The sequence below is a fragment of the Stegostoma tigrinum genome, chromosome 10, assembly GCF_030684315.1.
Source record: "Stegostoma tigrinum isolate sSteTig4 chromosome 10, sSteTig4.hap1, whole genome shotgun sequence".
NCBI lineage: Eukaryota > Metazoa > Chordata > Chondrichthyes > Orectolobiformes > Stegostomatidae > Stegostoma > Stegostoma tigrinum.
The window spans coordinates 7,221,820-7,245,318 of NC_081363.1; the positions used below are offsets into that span (position 1 = coordinate 7,221,820).

The following is a 23,499-nucleotide window of genomic DNA, read 5'->3' on the forward strand; positions in this document are numbered from 1 at the left end:
CTGGCAAAACTAAAACAGCTGTAGTGATGGGGAAAGCAAAAAGGTAACCAGAACCAGATAGCAAACGTCACTGCCAGATTCTGGCTGAACTCCACCAGGATCATCTCGGAGTGTCCAAAATTAATATGCCTTAAGAAGTTGTGTCTCATGGCCAGGATTGGATGCAGTCATAGCTGCGTTGGTGGACAGTGCTAACAAGGTCAAAAATCACTGTTAGCAGCTCCCTCACATTCATGGGAATGGCCAGATAAACCCCGGGCACTTTTTTTTATATGTCGACTTTGCCAGCACTTTCATGGGTTCACTGTTCTTAGTTATTGCGTATGCCCACTCAAAGTGGTTGAACTTGCATTGAGTTCATTTGTCAAATACTGGGACGATGCTAGAAAAGCTGCAAGCATCTTTTGTGATGTGTGGGCTCCTGGGAGTTTTAGTCACACACATACAATGGGCCATCATTTACCAGCAGGGATTTCCAAGTATTTCCTAAAGCCGAATGGCATTCGGCATTTAAGGGACAGCACCATACCATCCATTGTCCAATGGTCTGGTAGAAGTAGCAGTCCAAACTTTGAAAGCAAACTTAAAGAAACAGTGTATACTTTCACTTGATACCAAACTGTCCTGGTTCCTTTTGAATTATCAGATCACCCTTCATGCATCTACAGGGATGCCTCCAGCAGAGTTACTCATAATGAAAAGACTCCTCACCCAATTACATCTGATCTCCAGGACCTGGGCCAGACACAAGACTCCTCTAAGCAAAAGAGATAGCTTACTTCAGGGTATGAAGTTGGGTGCTGAAACCTCAGAAATGGCCCTGAATGGGAAAGAGGTATGGTCAACGTGAGATCAGGTCTGGTGCCATACAAAGCTCAGGTAGGTCAGGCAGTCCTGTGTAAGCATATGGACCACATGAAAACTCCACAGTCTCAAACTGGACAAGAACACAACATACTGGCCCATCAGAGCAGCTAGAAAGGCTGCTGGAACCTGCAGGCTGTCCCTCTCAGAGGGTCGAAGAAACCTCCGAGTCTAAGATGTATACTGTGGATGCTGCAGCTTTGACACCTTGGTGACACTGCACCTGGAATATTATGTGCAGTTTAGGCCTCCTTATTCAAAGAAGGATGCTCTGATTATAGAGGGAGTGTAGCAAAGCTTTACCAGTCGGATTCTTCGGATGGCAGGACTAACAAATGAAAAGAGTATAGATTGGTTAGGACAATGTTAACTTGAGTTTAGAAGAATGAAGCTGGGCAGGGGGCGTTCTCATAGAAACCAACCGACACTCAATAGGGTAATAGCTGGGAGGATGCTCTTGATGACCAAAGAGTCCACAACCGAGATCACCATGTAAGTTTGCAGGGTAGACCATTTAGGACTGAGTAGAAAAAGTTTCTTAACCCAGCAAATGGTAAACCTTGGAATTATCTGCTGCAAAGAGCTGTTGAAGCCAAAACATTGAATGTTCTCATGATGGAGTTGGCTATGGTTCGTAGGGCTAAAGAGATCAAGGGAATGGAGAGAAAGCAGGAACAAGGTAGTAAGTTAGATGATCAATCAAGATCAGTTTGAATGGCCTACTACTCTATTAACTGCATTTCTATACTGCAGATGCTAAGAATTTCAAATAAAAACAGAAAATCAGGAAATGCTAAGCATATCTGGCAGTATCTACAGAGAGAAATCATATGAACATTTCAGGATGCTGCTTGTTTATCTAGCTACCTTTTTATATACAATTGGGCAAAGTGCTTTATTTGCTTTTGCCATAAGATGCTGTTTAATTTAATTACCTTGGTCAGACCACATTTGGTTTATTGTGCTCAGCTCTGGACTCCTTACTTAAGGAACAGTTAGAGCCATGGAGAGAATATGAGAATGAAACCAGGAATGAGGACTTTTAGATACAATGACAGATTAGAGAAATTGGACTTATTCTTCTTGAAAAAGATAAGCTTAAGAGTTGAGATAACAAGGTATAGAGCTGGATGAACACAGCAGGCCAAGCAGCACCAGAGGAACAGAAATCTGTTATCTCAGATTCTCCATCTGCAATTCCCATGATCTCTGAAACAAGTTTAAGAGTTGAATTTATTGAGGTGTTCAAAACTATGAAGAATTGTGACACGGTAAAAAAGGATATTTTGTTTCCATTAATTGGTGTCCCAGTAACTAGGGCTTAAAATTTCAAGATTGTCAACAAGAGAGCCAGGTGTGAGATGAGGAGAAACTTCTTTACTCAGAGTCATTAGGATTTGGAATGTGCAGCCTGGCAGAGCGGTGGAGGCAAGTTCCAAAAAAGAATTCAAACGAGAGCTGGATATGTACTTGAAAATGGTGGTTTTGGAGGACTACGGAGATAAGGCTGGAGAATGGGACTAGCTGGGTAGCTCTTCCGGGAGCCTGTATAGACCTTATGGGCTGAACTATCTCTTTGTCCACTGTAAAAACCTATAATTCTCTGATCTTAAAAAAGACTTTGTTGCTTTTCCCTTCAACAAAACAGTATTCTTGCTATGGTTTTGCTTATGGCATACACGTTAACTTGTCAGATAAACTATATTCTGATACTATGATTTTACTTGGAATTATCCAGGCTTCAGGCTAACTGGAAATTTTTGTTGAATGAGTAAGTGGCATCTGAACAGCAAGTTAATGTTGTGCCACTGTTCGTATGTATAATTAACCTTTGGACAATTGCTACTAATTACTGTATCCGCCTGAGTAAATATGGATAATGCCAATTTTACCTACCCCTTTGAAAATTGTTTCATGGGTTGTTGGCATTGATTGTGCTTGAAGAAGGGTTAGTGAGCTGCCACTTTGAACTGATGCAGTCTGTGTAGTGAAGGTATGCTATGGTGTTTTTATTAAGGTGGAAGGGAACTTGAAGGTGATGGTGATCCCAGGTGCCTTCTGCCCTTTTTCTTTCTAGGTCTGGAAGTTATCATCAAATGTGCCTTCACTGCCCTACGGGTGGGAATGTTCATATGAGTTTTACCCTAGTTAAAATATACTTCTTGCCCTTGCCTAATTTGCCAAAGAAAGTTGAGGTCAGTTGCATAACATGGGACTAGACTGAAAGGTCATTTAGCAAACCGGTTGGATTTGTCAACAGTTCAGCAACTTGCATGACAATTGGTGTTTCTTTATACTAGCTGCTTTCAAATTTACCAGATTTATTGACTGTGACTTAATTTTGAGTTTACATCATAAGGGTAGCTAGCAGTATCATAACTGCTGTGCCAGTTTGTTTGCCAATAGACTTAAGTATATTTCTAAAGGAATTTAAAACGAGCTTCAGGACAACCAGCTAGCTAATCAAGTATCTGTTGCTAACACAGTTTATTATTTTGAAGCTATAAACCTATTTTTGTTCACAACTTTGGTTACCAATCATGAATTACTTTTATGGAGCTGGTGTATTAACAAATAATTTAGTCATACGGTAAAGCAGAAAAAAAGAAGTTTCAGTGATGCCCTTATCCCCAGTGCTGCAGTCGCCCATGGTGCAAGGATTTTTAACCGGGACATCATACGGTTTCTTGGGTCACCCACTTTAAATAGATGCTTGTTTGCTTCGAATTAATGTTAGTCCAGGATTTTTGTGTGTTTGCTTAGACTGTGTTATGTGAAATGCTAATATCAATGTAGAAAGCAACAGTTCATTGAATCGGACATGATCTTCTGTCTGTATTTTATAAGCTTTATCTTGGATTGTTTATTTTAAATCCTCCAGGAAGATGAGAAGTTCCTAACAGAACTTTTTGCGCAGTTAACGGACGATGCCACAGATGATGATAAAAGACAGGAGCTGGTAAGTGTGGGCACGTCTGAGAGTGTGTGTGCACTGCTGAAGATATGAACAGGGCGTTCACAGTAGCTACTAATTTAATTTTGGACTGGTGCTTAAACCTCAAGGCTAAAATGTAATGGAGCAACTAATGCACAGACCAGAGCTGTCCCTGTTCCTGTACACACACGTTTTGTAAGTAACTTCTTTTTGCAAACCAAGATGCTTTATATATAGAGCTCTAGCTTATGTACGTAATTTGTCACAAAGCTCAACCCTACACATGTAAATCCCCTGACTAGCAAATTTTTATTTTGTACAGTTTTTTAAAATAGAAAATGTAATTTGGCTGACTGCAAGTATCCCCGAATAGATTTGATGTTCCATTGACCTCTGAACTTTCATTTATAGCATGATGGTTGATCTATGTGGAAGAGACTGAACAAAAAACAACAGAATAGCTTTAGGAGGCAGGAAAGCACCAACATTCATGGGATAAGCAGAAGGTTCCTAATCAAAGCATGCTGCAGAGTATAAAACTCTTTCTGTTGTCATTTGGAGAAACACCTGGGCATCATTTGACAGAAACTGAGAATAGCAACATACTTGAAATTTCATACTAGGCATTTGGGGACCTGCTGTCATTCCCTCGCTGTACCACTTGTGAAGTGTGTAGAATATTATTAAGAGCAGTGAAATTATGATTTTAGTACTGAAAGAAAACTAATAAGCATTGTCAATCTGGCAATTAGTGGAATTGATGTTATGAATTGGTTAGACTCCCTCCCAAAATATAATTTTGCTTTCATTTCAGGTGAATTTTCTGAAAGAATTTTGTGCATTTTCTCAAACGTTACAACCTCAGAACAGGGATTCCTTCTTCAAGACTTTGTCAAATATGGGTATACTGCCAGCTCTTGAGGTCATTTTGGTAAGCTAATTTAAAGAATGTAAATTGGGGAGGATATAATTTCAAAGGAGATTAAAGCCTCATGTAAATTAATATTTTTCATGTAAACCTAATAAAGAGCATGGGAATTCCTTGAACTTTAAACATTTTTAGCAAGAATTACTGGATAACAAAAAAGACAAATTGAATGTTTCTTTTCCATCTGTCTAGCACAGCAGGACTGAGTCGTAGACTACTCCCACCAAACGGATCAAATTGAAGGATTAAGTTTGAATCTTCCCCGCCTGTTTATTACAGTGACTGCCCTAATTTCTCTCCTTTGTGTTGCAATTGAGCAAAGCTTGTTTGCTTTGAATTAAAATTTTTCCAGGATTTTTTGCATTTATTTAGACTGATATTAGCATTTCATGCCATGCTTCCTAATAGAATTGCTTTGTAATAAAAATGCTAATTTTTGTGGTTTATGTTTTAAAGAGTAGTTTGCTATACAAGCACAGATGTACTACTTCGTTAGAGCAGCATGGTATGAATTGTATGCCTTTCATTTGTGTTGCTATTTTAAACTTTTGCCAGCACTTAATCCTATAATAGTCAAGCTATTTTGCTAAATATGATTAAAGTGTTGCTTGATTATAAGCATTTTCTAATCAGCCTGTTCAGAGATGGTATTACACACCTATGGTGCAGGTGGGGCTTGAACCTCAGAGAAACGTTCATTACCATGTTGCCACAAGAGCCCTACTGCATGATTGAGGCATCTTCAAGACGCAGAAGAGACTGTTTTCTAATCAAAACTGGTTTTAAAATTTGTTCATGGTATGTGGATGCCGCCAGTAGGACAATGTTTATTGCTCATCCCTAAAATGTCTAGAGAGAGGTTAAAATTCAACTATATCACTATTGGTCTGGAGTCACATGTAGGTTAGAGCAAGAAAAGTTGGTAAATTTCCTTCCCTAAAGGACAATAATGAATTAAGTGGGTTTTTACAGTAGTTGACAGTGATCATATGGTAGCCATTAGACTGGATTTTTATATTCCAGATTTTTTTTGAATTCGGATATCACCATCTGCTATGATGGGACTCGGACTTGTTTCCCCCAAACTTACCCTCGAGGTTTTGCATTACGAGTGCAGTTACGTACTTTCCTGTGTGTCATAGTCATACAGCACAAAAAAACAGATCCTTCAGTCCAACTGACCATAACCCATGCTGACCATAATCCCAAACTAAACTAGTACTACCTACCTGTGCTTGGTCCATATCGCCCTAAACATTTCTTATTCATCTACTTACCCAAATTCATTTAAACGTTGTAACTGACAATGCATCCATCACTACTTCTGGAGATTCATTACAAACATGAACCACTGTGTATGTTGGGGGAAGAAAAATGTTGCCCCTCGTATCTTTTTTAAATCTTTCTCTCCTCACCCTAAAAAGATGCCCCCTAGGCAATTGATGTGTTGACTACTTGGGAGGAACCAACCAGATTCCAGAAATAGTGGAACGCAGTCACTGGACGTGGAGGAGAGCCACAAACCTTGAAACTACAACTGCAGAAAGCTGAACAGAGGTACCAAGGTGTCGTGGGTCCTCCTGCGAGTACACTTTTTGGACCTAGCCTTCCCTGTTCTAGCACAACCACTGACACTACTTTAAGCTTCACAGAATCAAGTGTGGAGCATGGTTTAGGTGTCTGTGGATATGAAAGTATATCTGCACAGAAGAGTTTCAAGTATCTAGGTTTAGTGATAGCAACTGCAAGGAATTTGAACTGAGCTGTGTTATGTTGCCATTAGAATAGCACTGTCTGAGCTCAAAGTAAGTTTGTTTTAAAATATGCTTGAAAAATATATATTTAGACTTCTGTTTTTCTTAATGAAAATTAGTTACCCTTATCAAAGTCGATATGGGCAGCCCGGTGGCCCAGTGGTTAGCATTGCAGCCTCACAGCGCCAGGGACTCTGGTTCAATTCTGGCCTTGAGCGACTATCTGTGTGGGGTTTTGTACATTCTCCCCATGTCTGTGTGGGTTTCCTCCGGGTGCTCTGGTTTCCTCCCACAGTCCAAAGATGTGCAGGCTAGGTGGACCGGCCACGCTAAATTGCCCGTAGTGTTCAGGAGCGTGTGGGTTATAGGGGGATGGGCCTGGGTGGGATGCTTCAAGGAGCAGTGTGGACTTGTTGGGCCAAAGGGCCTGTTTCCACACTGCAGGGAATCTAATCTAATCTAAAATCCTGCTGAACTGCAACTCCAAAAAATATTGCACCCATCACTCTCAATTATCAGGAGCCACCAGTGATGGCTTGTCATCCCTTTCATAGACATTTATTGTGAATCAGCTGATACTGAATATTTCGGGTATTGTGATTAAGAAACACAAAGGATGCTGAGCAGAATTTGAATTTTTGGTTAAACTTTCATTTAAGATTACCTCTTACTCTTCTAAACTTCATTGTGTTCAGGCCCAACCCCTCCCTTCATTTGCATGCTACACCCAGTGAACCTTCTCTGGGCAACATGCAATGCTTCTGATCAGGGAATTAAAACTGTTTTCTATATTCTGGGTATGGTGTGATTAGTGCATTCCAACTGTCTAATCCCCTTCCCATTGCCAGCTGAACTTGCATTCTGTTTTGGCACAAAGGCCAACTAATCTCTCTATGCTGACTGTTTCTACAGTTTTTCTTCATTTAAATAATGTTCCGCTCCCCCTGTTCCCATCAAAGTGCATAATGCCGCATTTGCTTACATTATGTACTTCTACCAAGCTTTGATATCCACTCTCTTAACATGTCTAAATGTTCCTGTAGATGTTTTGTGTCACCACTTTCCTTCCCACCTATTCGAGTATGATGGCAGCCTTGGCAATAGTTCATTTACTTCTGTCATCATAGATAGACATGACTGTAAAGCATTGTAGCCCCTGTACTGATCCTTGTAGCACTCACCTACAGACTGCCAACTTCAAAATATCCTTGGTGCTGTGGGTAGCATTTTGGTATGTATAGAGGATTTGTAAATATAATAGAAGACCTTATCGCAACCTTGTTTTCTATTAGTTAGCCAATCCTCTTGCAGGAGTTTTGTTCTTTAACACACATAATAGGTTCTGATTCATCACATTCTGATGCTTCATTGTGCCATGATGTCTGTTTCCCCCAAAACAAGCACCATTTATTCTTTTCATGTTCCTTATAGAAAAGATTTGTGTAGTTGTATAGACAATGTGATGAGCTGATTGGATTTTTGACATGTACTAAAAAAATCCCAGATCACACTATTTAGTTTTTAAATTTTGAAAGTTTTAATGGATAGATCATTAAAACGGAAAATGTGGTGATTTGCTTTTAAACACCTTCAAGACAGAGTTTTGGTCTTTCGCTAGGGTGCACTTACCAGTCTGAAGAAGTGAAGTTGAATTTGTATCTGATATTGATGTAAGTAGGTAGGAGTACAATTTTCAAATCCTGTCTAAGCAAGTATTAGCTTGCTGTTGAGAACAGTGTGTAAAGAGATTTGCCTTTCTTTCAAGGATAGCAAAAACTGCAGATGCTGGAGCCAGAGACAACAGTAGGGCCTGAGACGCTAACTTTCCTGCTCCTCTGATGCTGCCTGGCCTGCTGTGTACATCTAGCTCCATATTGTGTTGTTTCTTTCAAGGATGCCATGGCATGGACGTACCTTCCCTGCAGTTTTAGCAGTAATACTTCTATCAATACTGCTACCAAGGGCAGTGTTCATAAAACTTACAGTTTACATCCAATGCACTTATTTTTCTGGAAGCAGTATTGTATTTAATATGAGTTGAGGTGGAATAGTAGTATTGATTGTTTTGTTGGGGTAATTTGATTAAGATGCTAGTGTACTCTTTCCTCATCCATTAAATGTGTACTTACTGTGAATAGCTTGAATTTTAAATTATTAATTTTCCAGGGCATGGATGACATTCAGGTGCGAAGTGCAGCAACTGATATATTTTCCTACTTGGTCGAGTATAATCCATCCATGGTACGAGAATTTGTCATGCAGGAAGCTCAGCAAAATGATGATGTAAGTAATTGAAAGTTGGTTTTCTTAAATGATTGAATTTTGGCAGAGCATAGCTTATTTTGGTTTATGCAAACTAGATGAATTAATTTCTTTTGATAGTTCCTTGGGATCTGTGCAATGCTGGGAAGGCCAGTATTTTTGCCAGTCCTCAATTATCCTTGAGCAAGTAGTGGTGTGCCTTGAATCCCTGCAGTTCATGTGATGCGGGTATGCCCAAAATGATAAGAGTGAGTTCAAGGATTTTCATTCAATGACAATGAAAGAACCACATGGCATTGATGTACACTTTGGAGATGAATTTACAGATGATGCTGCTTCCATTTGTCTAATGCCCTTGTCTTACCAGATCATGGAGGTTGTATTTTTGAAAGGTGCTGTTGGAACAGTCCTACTCCTTGTTTGTATTTGTGTATCAGTGGTAGAGTGAGTAAACTTTAAGGTGATGAGTGGATTGTCTAATAGATAAACTATTACAGTTTTACCTAGTATTGTATGTGCAGTGACAGTATTGGAGATATCAAAATGTTTCAATTAGTTAGTCAGAAGGTAGTGGACTGGAGCCCACTCCAGAGACTTGTGCACAAAATTTAGACTGACAGTTAGTGCACTTTTGGAAACTCCTTTCAGATCATGTCAGGGCTAGTCTTGACCCCGTGTACAAGTAGGCCACCCATTCGTAAAGAGCAAAGAAATTCCGATGACCTGGCCAGTTTTTATTCCTGAGCATCTGTCAACTAGATTGTCTGATCCATTATTCTTTGTGGAACCTTGCTGTGCACAAATTGATTGCTCCAATTCCTCTTTACACCAGTGACTATATTGCAAAAGTAATTTGTTGACTGCAAAGTGGTTTGCAATGTCTTGAAGCTTTGAAAGGAAGTTTTTTTTTATATAAAGCCTTAGTTAGGATCATATTGAAGGATGGTACATTGTTGGACTCCACATCATCAGAAACTGCATTAAAGCAACTCGGAGTACTAGGCAGATTTACAAGGTTGCTGCCTGGCATGATGAAGTATTAATATGATATAAATATTACATGTTTAAAGATATTTTCTTCAAAACTGATTTTATTTTTAAAATTAGATGCTTCAGATTGTGAAAACTTAGACCAATGAGGGTATATGACTTGTAGGGATTGAAGAACCTAGAATGACAAGATAAAAATTTAAGATTCAGTATTGCTGAAAATGGCACATATTGTGGAACCTTTTCAACTTGTACTCAAGATCAGTTGCAAGAATATCAATCCTTTTCCAACAATAGTTAAAGTCAATACTACCAAATAACTATATATCAAACCAAGTGTGGAATTTGGGATAGATCAAGAGAAAGAAATTTACTCGGGATTGAGGTAATGGAATGTACGAATGGATTTAGTGATTATAAGGCCACCCCTCAACTTCAGAGGTTTGTAAAATCATGAGGGGCATGGATGGGGTGAATAGCCAAGGTATTTTCCTTAGGGTTGTGGAGTACAAAACTAGAGGATTTTGGTTTAAGGTGGGGGGCCAAAGATTTAAAAGGGACCTATGGGACAACTTTTTCGTGCAGAGGATGATGTGTGTATGGAATGAGCTACCAGAGGAGGTGGAGAATGCTGGTAAAAACTACAATATTTAAAAGGCATCTGGATTGGTACTTGAATAAGGAAAGGTTTTGAGGGATCTGGATCAAATACTAGTAATGGGATTAGATTAACATAGGATATCTGGTTGTTGTGGTTGGTTGGCACGCTGAGCTGGTTCGTTGTTCTGCATTTTCTAAATGCAGCCTAACTAGGGTTATAAGGTTTTGGTGTAAATTATAGTAGATATCTGGTCAGCATGAACGAGTTGGACCAAAGGGTATATTTCTGTTCTATACATCTCTATGACTCTGAGGTGTCATTTAACTAGTACCTTGTATAGTTTCAGTAAGATCTCTATTTTTATTCTTCATTCCCTCTGTAATAAAGGCTAACATTCCATTTGCCTTCCCTGCTGAACTTATATGCTAACAAAAAGCTTTCATATTCCTCTGCGCATAAGCTTTTTGCAGTCTTTCTCAATTTTAAATAATGTTCATCTCTATTCTTCCTGCTAAGGGGCATAACCTCACATTTCTCCACATTATATTCTCATCAATTTTTTGGCCAGTCCCTGTCTAGATTCCTTTGTAGACTGTCGAGATCATCCTCACTATTTGCCTACCCACCTATTTTTGTGTCATCCGCAACCTTGGCGATTGTACATTCACTTTCCTCCTCCAAGTCATTTGATATATATTGTAAATAACTCTAGCCTCAATACTCTTCCTAATGGATAACAAAGTGTAGAGTTGAATGAACACAGCAGGTTAAGCAGCATCTTAGGAGCACAAAAGCTGATGTTTCGGACCTAGACCCTTCATCAGAAATGGGGGATGGGGAGAGGGTTCTGAAATAAACAGGGAGAGAGGGGGAGGTGGATCGAAGATGGATAGAGCAGAAGATAGGTGGAAAGGAGACAGACAAGTTAAAGGAGCGGGGATGGAGCCAGTAGAGGTGAGTGTAGGTGGACAGGTAGGGAGGGATAGGTTATTTTGGGGAGGACGGACAGTTCAAGGGGGTGGGATGAGGTTAGTAGGAAGGAAATGGAGGTACGGCTTGAGTTGGGAGGAGGGGATAGGTGAGAGGAAGATTAGGTTAGGGAGGCGGGGACGAGCTGGGCTGGTTTTGGGATGCAGTGGGGGGAGGGGAGATTTTGAAGCTTGTGAAATCCACATTGATACCATTGGGCAGCAGGGTTCCCAAGCGGAACATGAGTTGCTGTTCCTGCAACTTTCGGGTGACATCATTGTGGCACCTCAGGAGGCCCAGGATAGACCTGTCATCTGAGGAATGGGAGGGGGAGTTGAAATGGTTCACGACTGGGAGGCGCAATTGTTTAATGCGAACCGAGCATAGGTGTTCTGCAAAGCGGTCCCCAAGGCTCCACTTGGTTTCCCCGATGTAGAGGAGCCCACAATGGGAACAGCGGATGCAGTTTACCACATTGGCAGATGTGCAGGCGAATATCTGCTTGATGTGCCATCTCGGGCCCCAAGAAGACTTTCCTCACTCCTACCTACTAACCTCGTCCCGCCCCCTTGACCTGTCTGTCCTCCCTGGACTGACCTATCTCCTCCCAACCTACACTCACCTTTTACTGGCTCCATCCCCACCTCTTTGACCTGTCTGTCTCCTGTCCACCTATCTTCCCCTCTATCCGTCTTCGATCTGCCTTCCCCTCTCTCCCTATTTATTTCAGAACCCTCTCCCCCTTCACCTTTTCTGATGAAGGGTCTAAGCCCAAAACGTCAGCGTTTGTGCTCATAAGATGCTGCTTGGCCCGGTGTGTTCATCCAACTCTACGCTTCGGTATCTCGGATTCTCCAGCATCTGCAGTTCCCATTATCTCTGATACTCTTCCCAGTGGCACTGTTATAGGTTGCCTTCCTGAAATGCGCCTTGTCCCAACTGTCTGTTAGCTGGTCAACCCTCTATGCATACTCATCTACTACCTCCAACACCATGGGCTCTTATCTTATTAAGTAGTCTAAAATGTGGTATCTTATCAGATGCTTTCTGAAAATCCTTGTGTATTGCATTGATTACTTTCCCTTTATCTATCCTGCTTGTTACTTCCTCGAAGAATTCTAGTAAATTTGTCAAGCATGATTTCTCCTTTTTGAAGTCGTGCTAACTCTGCTTGATCATATTGTGTTTTTATGAATGCTCTTACATTTTTCAATAATAGATTCTTAATGTTTCCCAATAACACACGTTAAGCTAAATGACCTTTTTGTTACCTGTGTTTTGTCCTCCTTTTTCAAGTTAAGGTGTTACTATGGCAGTTTCCAATCTAATGGTTCTTGGAAGATTACTGAGATAGTGGATGCCCTAGTAGTATCTACTTTGTTTAATGTCCTAGGATGCACCCCATTAGGTCCAGGGGAGTTCAGCTCCTTTTGGTTTCCTAGTACCTTTTTCTCCAGCGATTGTATTAATTTCCTCTCCTCCTTTTTGACTCTTGATTATTTAGTAGTTTTGGAATGCTATTAGTGTCTTTTACCATGAAGACTGTTCCAAAGTATCAATCCAATTTCTCTTCTATTTTCTGGCTCTCCATTATTATTTTCCACGCCTCATTCTGTAAGGAGCTAATGTTAATTTTAACCTCTCTCTCTTTCTTGGAATTAAAGAAGCTGCTGCCATTCGTATTGAAAATGGCGTCAAATTTACGCTTACGGTTTATCTTCTATCGCTCCAGTTTTTTTGGGGGGGCTTTTTTTGATGTTTAAAACTTCCCCAGTTCACCAGCTTATCAGTAATCTTTGCCACATCTTATTTTTTTTTCCTTTCAATTCACTGCTCGCTTTAACTTTTCTTGGTTAACAATGGTTAGCTTATCTCCTTCCTAGAATCCATCCATCCTTATTGGGATATCTCTTTGCTGTGAGGCATGAGCTATTTTCTTAAACATCTGCAATTGTTCTTCAACCATCTTTGCTGCTTAACTTCTTATCCAGTTCACTCCAGCCAGCTCTGCCCTCATTCCTTTTGTAATTACCATTGTTTATGCTCACTGCAGTTGTTTCTGATCCACAATTTTTCCCTCACAAACAGAAAATTAAATTGTACCATATTATGTTTACTGTTTCTTAAAGGATCTTTAACTCTGATATTTATTAAAGTTGTCTCATTGCACAACATCAAATCCAAAATTGCCTGATCCTTGGTTGGATCTACGAGACAATGTTGTCGGGGAGTAGGTTAGCTCAGTTTCTGATCCAGCCCAACTTCATGAATTCATTTCCCGCACTGTCTGAGATCATCATAAAGGCTCTGCCTTCTCAACCTCATCCCTTGCCTGAGGCATGGTGATCCTTAGGTTAAACTAACCACCAGTCATCTTTCTCTAACAGAACAGTGCTAAACGATTCTCTGAGACTATGGTAACATTACCTGTTCTCAAAAACTGACCCAAGCATATTTTGATTTCTTCCTTTGGTTATCTTATCATCCTGGCTGTCACAATCTATATGAAAGTTGAAGTTGCCCGTAATTAACATACTGTCTTTTTTTACCTGCCCTCATTGTGTCCTGCTTTATTCTCCGTTCTTCCATGTAGCAACTGTTTACCTGTCAATAGACTCTTCCTGCCATATTGTCTTTCTCTTGTTACTTCTTATCTCCAGCAATGTGGATTCTACATAATCTAATTGAAATCTTTAATTTGGTAGTACTGACCTTAAGTATTGCTGAAAAAAGATTGATATTCTTGCAACTGGTCCTGCTGAGTACACTTGAAAAGTTTTCCACAATATGTGTCTTTTTCAACAATACTGAACTTTAAATTTTTATCTAGTTGTTTTAGGTCCTTCAGGCCCTGAACATCATATACCCTCATTGGTCCAAGTTTTCACAATTTGAAGCATCTAATTTTAAAACAAATCCGTTTCAAAGAAAATGTCTTCAAACATTCAATTTTATTCACGTTAATACTTGTACCTATTCCATCCAGTACTAACAATGTTATCCCACCACCTTTCCTGCTTGACTATCCTTTCAAGAAGTTACATCCCTGAATGTTTAGTTCCTGACCTTGATCTTCATATGTCCATAATGGCCATAAGATCATACCCATAAACATTATTTGTACAGTTCCTTTATTCATTCACAGAATGAAGGTGTCGCTGACGAGACAGCATTTTTTGCCCATCTTAGCAGGGCAGTTCAGAGTCAACCACATAGCTGTGGGTCTGGAGTCACAAGTAGGCCAGACCAGCTAAGGATGGCAGTTCCCTTCCCTAATGGATGTTAGTGAATGGGTCTGAGTGGGATGCTTCAAGGGGCGGTGTGGACTTGTTGGGCCGATTGGCCTCTTTCCACACTGTAAGGAATTTAATCTAATGTAAAAAGTGAACTAGAAGGGGCTTTTCCGACAATCAACAATGAATTCGTGATCATCATTGGAATCTTAATTGTGGGGAGGTGATGTCCTAGTGGTAATATTACTGGACTATTAATCCACAGGACCAGGTAATTGTCTGGGGACCCGGGTTTGAATCCCACCACGGCAGATAGTGGAATTTGAGTTCAATAAAATATCTGGAATTAATAATCTAATGATAACCATGTCGATTTTGGAAAAACCCAAAGGGCCATGTTTCAATGATATATGCTTCTTTGACTCTACACAAAAGATAAGACCATTTCCCTTTAATGTCACCAAAGTTTGTTAAGTAAGAAGACAAATTTGGAATAAAACAACACAAAAATGCATAGTAAATTCCCAGATAGACTCTCGAAGAGAAAACTAACTTCGACAAAGAGCATGGGTGAACTAAAGGCCAGTTTGAAAGCTCAGCATCAGTTGGTCTTTTTTCCCAAAACCAGCAGAAATGGGAGGCCTGCTCTGAAACATCATTCTGCATTTGCTATCATTTGGTAAAATACAAGATATCATTCACAGGTGGCTAAGTAATTAGCAAAGAGTAACTGTAGCCACCAATTCTGCATTCAAAGTCTTTAATAATTGATGAAATAATAAAACACAGAAAAAAGCAGCAGTACTGTATTTGGCCCTTTGAACCTGCTGCACCCTTTAGTATGATTATGGCTGATGATCCAACTCAGAATCCTGCTGCAATAGCCCTAAGAACTATACCTAACTCCTTGAAAGCATTGAACGTCTTGGCCTTAACTGCTTTCTGTGGCAGACAATTCCAAAGGTTCACCAATCTCTGGATGAAGAAATTTCTCCCCGTCTCAGCTCTAAATGGCTTACCCCGTATTCTCAAACTTTGATCGTGGCCTCTAGACTGTCTGGTCATCAGGAACATCTGGCCCTGTTAGAATTTTATAGACTTCTATGAGATGCCTCCCATACAGCCCCCATTATAACTGATCCAATCCTTTTTTATACGTCAGTTCTGCCATCCCAAGAATCAATCTGGTAAAACCTTTTTGTGCACCCTCCAAAGCCACAGTATCCTTCTCCAGTAAATAGAGCTAAACTGCACACAGTACTCCAGGTGTAGTTTCACCAGTGCCCTGTAAAATTGCAGCAAGACATCCCTACTCCTGTACTGAAATCCGCTTGCTTATGAAGGGCAACATATTTGGAGTGTTGGAGGTTGAGGGGTGATCTTATAGAAGTTTATAAAATCATTAGGGGCATGGTTAGGGTAAATAGTCATGGTCTTTTCCATGGGCCTGGGCACTTCCAGAACTAGAGGGCATACGTTTAAGGTGAGGAAAAAGATTTAAAAGGAACCAAAGGGACAACTTTTTCACATGGACTGTGGTGAGTGTGTGGAATGAGCAGCCAGGGGAAGTGGTGGAGGCTGGTACAATTACAACATTTAAAAGGCATCTGGATTACTATAAAAATATGAAAGGTTTAGAGGGATATAGGGCAAACTCTGGCAAATGGGACCTTATTATTTAGGCTATCTGGTCGGCATTGATAAGTTGGGCAGATGAGTCTGTTTCTATGCTGTACATCTGTGATTCTGTATGCCTTTTTCACTAGTCAGTGCCTGCCACTCAGAAAAATAGCCTCAGCAATTCAGAATGTACAGCTTAGTGATTCTCTTGAGTCAAGATAAGTGGAATCTTTGTCCAAGGACATCTCAGCAACTGCAGCAGGACCTGAAGAACATTTTTGAATGCTTCACTACGGTTCATTGAGTCCGTTAACATGACTGACACAATCCAGCTAATTGTTTTTATACATGTGGTTTTTAAGGATCTAAAAAAGGGGATCAACACATCCTTTTGCCCCTTAAAGAGGACTGAGGGTAAAGATATCTGCAACTAATTGAAAAAGTACATGCTTCAATCAAGAAACTGGGTTCCATCACGGGTGATGATGCACCAGGCATGCTTATTGCAAATGTAGCCTTTGTTGCATTTTGCAGAAGTGGTCCTTATTTTCCTACTTTTGTCAAATGCCGTTGCATAATTCACAAAGTATTAGCAAGTAAAATTTTGGATGTTTCTCACGTGACGAAAGTTTGTTGAAAGCCCTAAGCTGTCACATGTTGCATGGTTGCTTGACTTCTGTTGAAGCACGTCAATACTGAACAAGGTGAACTGTAGAAATACAATTGACTTGGCATAGCTAATCATATGATCATTTGAATGCATTCAAATTGAAACTAGATCTATGATCTTACCAACAGAAAAAAAACAAGCTGCTGCAAATGTTTCAAGACTGGACAAATTGTTGGGGAAAAAAAAATCAAGGGCAAAGTAAGATGGACGCATCCAGAATACCCTAGCACACCTAAGGAAGTTGACTAAAGAATTCAACAAATGATTTCAGGACAGAATATGTTGTCCTGTGTGCCTGCAATCCTTAAAGTAGACATTGGTGGCTTAGCTACCAAATTCTACCAGGTGTTTGACTTATAAAGCAGTGAAGTGGGTATAGAGTTAATTACTATGCAAAATGATATTGAGCTGAAAGTCAAATTAATAGACTGATTTTTGGTGACTTGTAAACAAGAGACTTCCTGCACTTTTAAAACAAATGTTTGCTTTGACTCTATACACTTCTGTGAGACAGTATTCTCCCAAATAACGGTAATCTTGTCCACAAGTATTGCATCAGCTTCACAGATACCCATTTGATGATTGCTACCACTAGCAGTCCCAAATTACAAGCCAGGCGTCAAGGTAATAGCAGAAATTATGCACTCACAGATCTTACACTGATTCTTGACATTAGAGGATAAAATGAACAATCAAACACACTTGGTTTAGATTCATATCCAATATCCTAAAACCAAACTATTTCTATATTTTCATCCGGATAGATCATAGCTTGCATTTAAATTTTAAAAAATAATCTTGTACCTACAAAATGGTTGGAGACTACTGCTCTGTAATGAAGATCAATGTAAAATACTTGTTAAATTCATTTGCCATCTCCTTTTCTATTATTAATTCCAATTTTCACAGAACCAATGCACATTTAGTGTTTTAAAATATTGAGAGAAAGTTTTATAGTTTAAATTTTTGTCTCGCTTTCTACCTTTAATTTCTCCCTCCTTTTTTGGTAATTCTTTACTGTTTTTATATCGTCTGATCTTTAACCTATCTTTGCATAATTGGGTGCTTTCTTTTTGGAATGATGCTATCTTTAACTTTTCAATTTAACCATATTGTCGGTTCTTCCTCCGAATTTTTTATATTCTTTGGAATTATGTATTTTGAAAGGCGCAGTGAGGGTTTCAGTAGCCGATTAACTGAGGATAGGGATGGTGTGGGGCAGTATTATGAAGCTGTAAATAGGCAGTCAGTAATTGTGTTTCATTATGTTTGAAGTTTATTTCCAGGCGGGTCAAATATACCAAGTTTGGGAACAGTTTCATTTAGCTTTAAACTAGTTATGAGGGACCGAAAGATTGAAATTTGTGGAACAGATTAAAGACAGTGGTCAGAAGGATTTTGAGCTCATCTGATTGTATGGGACAAAACTTGTACAGGCAACAGAATCATGGAATACAATCCCCAAAATTAGCTTTAGGCACTTTCAAGCATTGTTATGTACGAGTAAAACACTGCTTCCTGAAGCTAAAAGATGGAAAAACTCAATGCATGCTTGTGCTATTTGTATTTTGTTTAATTATGTGTATTAATTCATTAGCTTGGTTTGAATTTGAAATTTAACTATTGATGTACTTTCTTTTAGGATATCTTGCTCATCAATCTCATCATTGAACATATGATTTGTGATCCAGATCCTGAACTGGGTGGTGCAGTCCAGCTTATGGGACTACTCCGCACTTTAGTTGACCCTGAGAATATGTTGGCCACAGCCAATGTAAGTATGTTTTTCAATTGTACTTGATTTTCCAAGAATTCATTATTGTTCATGATCTACTATTTTCATGTATTTCTATTTATATAATATAAATAATACAAAATAATGTACAATTTTGTAAAAGCTTCATCCCATACACTTGCAACGTCAACTCCATCAGCTTTTCCAGTCACTACCTCCAGCTAAGTCCAGTGGCATTGAACCTTGGTAAGCTTTGCTAAACCCTGAATGGGCTCGGTTTCCTCCACTGCATGTTTCCTTTATTAACATTGTTTTCATTTGCCCTTTAAAACATCGACAATACCTTTCCCTCTACCAGAAAGCATTAAACTATTACTTCCTTGAAACCAAACTGCACCAAAGGACACCATCCTTCTCATACCTAGGATGCCCAGTTGTTTTTGGTAATAAGCACATGTATCCAGCCAATATCTGGATCACTCCTTGCCATGGTCCACAGGATGGAAAACCTTCATTGATATAGAACCTTTTACAACCATTGGATATCACTAATCGTTGGAAGGCACTTTAAAGTCAATCATAATTAGTCAGTGTTGTAATATTGTTACAATACATTAGGACACACAGCAACCAGGTTGTGCAAAGCCACATTCCACAAACAACAGTGATAATGACAAGTTATCTATTTTTTGTAATGACAGTTGAGATAAATTTGGCTAGTACGTGGGGCAGACTCTCACGCTATTCTTTGAAATAACACCATAAGATATTTCATGCCCTCCTGACAAGGCAGAAGAAGCCTCAATTTACTGTCTCAAAATAAAGATGGTATTCCTGAGGAGCCATCCCTAGGCACTGTTGTGTTATTTGTTTTACTCAAGTGCTTAAAGCCATAACCTTCCAACTCTGAAGTGAGAGTGCTGCACATTGGGCCACAAATGACGAAGAAAGATCCCTGAAGGATCAGTACATATTCTTTCATTGAGATCCCTCCTTGGCTTTTCCAAACCTTACTTAGATAACTATCTTCATTATGCTTCTTGCTTACATCATTGCTAACAGAAGCTATTCATGCCCTTACTCCACCTCCTTCAGTTCTGTCACCCTGTTGCTTTCTCCCTATTTTTGATTGCACTTCCCCTACTGCTAACTTCTGTCTCGTTGCTCATTTATGATACATCTGTAAAATTATAGAAATTGAATTGTAGTTGAGGTCTGTCTGTACTAGCATGCCTTTGTAGTCCTGTATGACTATGAGTGGAGCATTAAAGAATGCATTAGACAGTTTCTTGAGGAGAGATAGAAAGTGTGTCCTCAGAGCTGGCTGGCTCTTTATCATACACCAGTTTGATTAGAAGCCGAGTAATTTAACCTGGAATGGAGTCATAAAGGGAATCATAGGATCATACAGCATAGAAAAAGGCCCTACAGCCTACCATGTTTATTTCGACCAACAGACATCAAACTACACGGATCTCATTTACCTGCACTTGGTCCTGGCATTTTAAGTACTCAGGTAGATGCTTCTTAAATATTACGAGAATACCTGCCTCCACCACCCTCTCAGGCAACATGTCCTATATACCTACCACTCTCTAGATGAAGACATTTAACTACCAATCTTTTCTGAACCATTTGCTCTTTATGTTAAATTTAGGCCCTCTGGTCTTAGACACGTCTGTCATGGGAAAGAGATTCTCACAATCTGTGCTGTCAGTGCTTCTCATAATTTTGTATTCCTTAATTGGATTTCCTCTCCCTCAGCCTCTTCTGCTCAAAGGAAAACAAATCCAGCTGATCTAGTCTCTCCTCATAACTGTGATTCTTCATCCCAGGTTAAATCCTGGTGAATCTCCCCTGTATCCTCTCCAGTGCAATTACATCCTTCTGATAGTACGACAACCAGAACTGCAGGATCTTTATTCGTTCAACAGATGCACTATGGCAACCATTAGCCTGAGCCCGATAGAGCAACACTTTTCTGGTTTTGGTTTGCCGTTTCAAAGTTGTTGAATGCACGTTATGCCCACACGTAAATGGACGATATATTTTCCTACTAAATAATATGTTAAAATGCTAAAATGTGCCTTGCTTACTTTAGACATCTGACCTTGCGTTTTTGCCATTGAAGTCCTTTTCCTTAACACTGATCCTAGATTAGTAGGTTTTAATATTTATGACAGAAACATGTACCACTATTAGTTCCTACTTAAATTCAGACTTCTTTCACAAATAAAAATGCTTTTCAAAGAGAAAGAAATCTGATTTTAAAAGTCAGACTTCAGATACTAAATGTTAAATCGTATAAGCATGCAGGCATTTTTTTATAGTGATATGAAAGCTAAAGGATAAAAGCATATTACACACCTTCTGTTATTAGTCTGTCTGGTTGTCCAATATCCATAGAGTTATGAAGTCAATGAGACTAGAGACTAGTACCCCCACCTTTTCAAAGGACCTACAAAAGGTGATCAGAACTACACACAGTACTCCAGAAGGCGCCTCACCAACATCCTGTACAACTGTTACACGATGTCTCAACTCCTTTACCCAGTGCTCTGAGTGATGAAGGCCATGTGTCAAACGTCGTCTTCACTGCTCTGACTCCCTGTAAGACCACTTCCAAAGAACTGTGTACCTGAACCCCTAGGTCACTGTTCAACAGCACTCCCCAGCCCCAACCGTTAAATGTGTAAGTCCTACCCTGGTTTGTCTGACCAGAATGCAATACCTTGCATTTATCTAAGTTGAACTCCATCTGCCACTCTCCCCATTGATACAGCAGATCAAGATCCAGTTGTACTCTTAGTTAACCTTCTTCACTGTCCACTGTGTGACTAATTTGGTATCATTGCAAACTTACTAACCATGTCTTCCTAGGTGCTCTTTTGCCCTTAATGTACTCTTAGATTCTGTTGGATTCTCCTTAACCTTACCTGCCAAGGTTATATCAAATCCATTTTTCACCCTTCTGATTTTCCTCTCAAGAATGCCCTACCCCACCTATAATCTTCAGTTCACTTGATCCCAGCAGTCTATATCTGACATGTGTGTGAGTGATAATGGGAACTGCAGATGCTGGAGAATCCAAGATAATAAAAAGTGAGGCTGGATGAACACAGCAGGCCAAGCAGCATCTCAGGAGCACAAAAGCTACCGTTTCAGGCCTAGACCCTTCATCAGAGAGACCTGACATAGTTCCTCCTTTTTCTTGAAGAAGTAAGAACTAAGCAATAGGAACAGGGATATAGCATATATATGCCCCTTGAGTCTGTCCCACAACTTTTTGCAGTCAAGGCTAATCCCTGCCTCGGTTCACCTTTGCCTGCAACCGATTTTTCTTGATTACTTGAAGGGTTTAATATTGATAACTCTGATGATTAACACTTAGCACTAACTTAGTTTTAGAAGGCTATGGCAGGTAAATTAGATCATTTTTGTCTGTCTTAAAACAATTTTGAGGCACTGAGTCAAGGGGAGACCTTAAAATACTTATATATACTGCATGTGCTTTGGGTTTAGTGCAAAAGTGCCAGTGATTCTCCATAGAGATGTTCAGCTGTGAGAGACTTCTGCGCCCATCCACTGAGGAGTTAATTTGTTCACTCATTAAGTTGATATAATACATTATACTGCATATTATAACAGTGCTTAAATTGCTGTCTGTACTTTTCCCAAAGGCTTTGATTATTTCTGCTGAGCTTTAATTTCAACCATTGAACATTTGTTTCAGTGGCAAGATTTAAATGTATGCCATCTAACTTAAATTCCAAAAATAATATTGTCCCTGGAATGATAATTTTGAGAAAATATGCACCTTAAAATTTATGTGTCCTGAAATCAGTCAATTCTACGGAAGGATGATTTGTGAACAACATTTGGGCTGTCTTCAGGACTAATGCTGCAGTACAAGGAAATGCAAATTGGGACTCAGGAGTGAAAGTGTGCAAAGCTGGCATCATTTATTTAAAAACAAACTTGGACAGTTAAACAACTGTAAGCGACTTCAGTTGATCAGTGAAACAGACTCAAAGGCCTAAATTATTTTGCCTCTTTTCCTGTTATCAAGAAGTTCCTTGATTTCTCCCTTTTGTTTTTCTGTTTATTTGTCGCACATTCTTTTGCTTTCTTTTGCCTCCCCACTTCTTGCTTTGGATATATTACAAACCTCCTGATTTTGCTACCGCAGTTTAGGAGATCATTACTGCAGCAACCTGTAGTAACACTTAACACAATGTGCTTAGAGAGGACAACACTAAATTTGTTCTCAATCCAAGCAGTTCAGTAAAGGTTAAAGGAAAATAGTTTGTAAATCCAGCTAGCTTACTGTCCGTAGAAGTGAGAAGTTCTCTTTCAACCTGCACATTGAGTCATAATTATACAGTTTGGAAACAGACCCTTCAGCTCTATTTGTCCATGCCAACCAGATATCCTAAATTATTCTGGTCCTATTTGCCAGCATTTGACCCAAATCCCTCTTAAACCCTTTCTATTCATATACCCATCCAGGTGCCTTTTAAATGTTGTAATCGTACCAGCCTCCGTCACTTTCTCTAGCAGTTCATTCTGTACGTGCACCATCCTCTGCATGAAAAAGTTGCCTTTAGGCCCCTTTCAAATCTTTTCCCCCCTCGCCTTAAACCTATCCCCTCTAGTTTTGGACTCTGCTGCCCTGGAGAAAACGCCTTGGCTATTCACCCTATCTACTCCCTCATTTTATAAACTTCGGTAAGGTCACCCCTCAGCCTCCGACGCGGTAGGGAAAATAGCCCCAGCCTATTCAGCCTCTCCGTATAGCTTAAATCCTCCACCCCAGGCAACATCCTTGTAAATCTTTTCTGAACCCTTTCAAGTTTTACGACATTCTTCTATAGCAGGAAGACCAGAATTGAACACTGCATTCCAAAAGTGGATTAAGCAATGTCCTGTACAGCCTCG

The 23,499-nt window shown here is 39.7% G+C and overlaps 1 protein-coding gene across 6 annotated transcripts in view; it reads left to right on the forward strand.

The window, feature by feature from the left end:
- Window positions 1-23,499, forward strand: part of smek1 (SMEK homolog 1, suppressor of mek1 (Dictyostelium)) — a 127,429-nt gene that overhangs the window by 81,982 nt on the left and 21,948 nt on the right. For all 6 annotated transcript variants that reach the window (XM_048538076.2, XM_048538078.2, XM_048538077.2 and 3 more), the window contains 4 exons: window positions 3,746-3,823; window positions 4,614-4,730; window positions 8,648-8,764; window positions 18,469-18,600. In XM_048538076.2, the coding sequence (XP_048394033.1) occupies window positions 3,746-3,823; window positions 4,614-4,730; window positions 8,648-8,764; window positions 18,469-18,600 (444 nt within the window). The remainder of the gene's footprint in view (window positions 1-3,745; window positions 3,824-4,613; window positions 4,731-8,647; window positions 8,765-18,468; window positions 18,601-23,499) is intronic.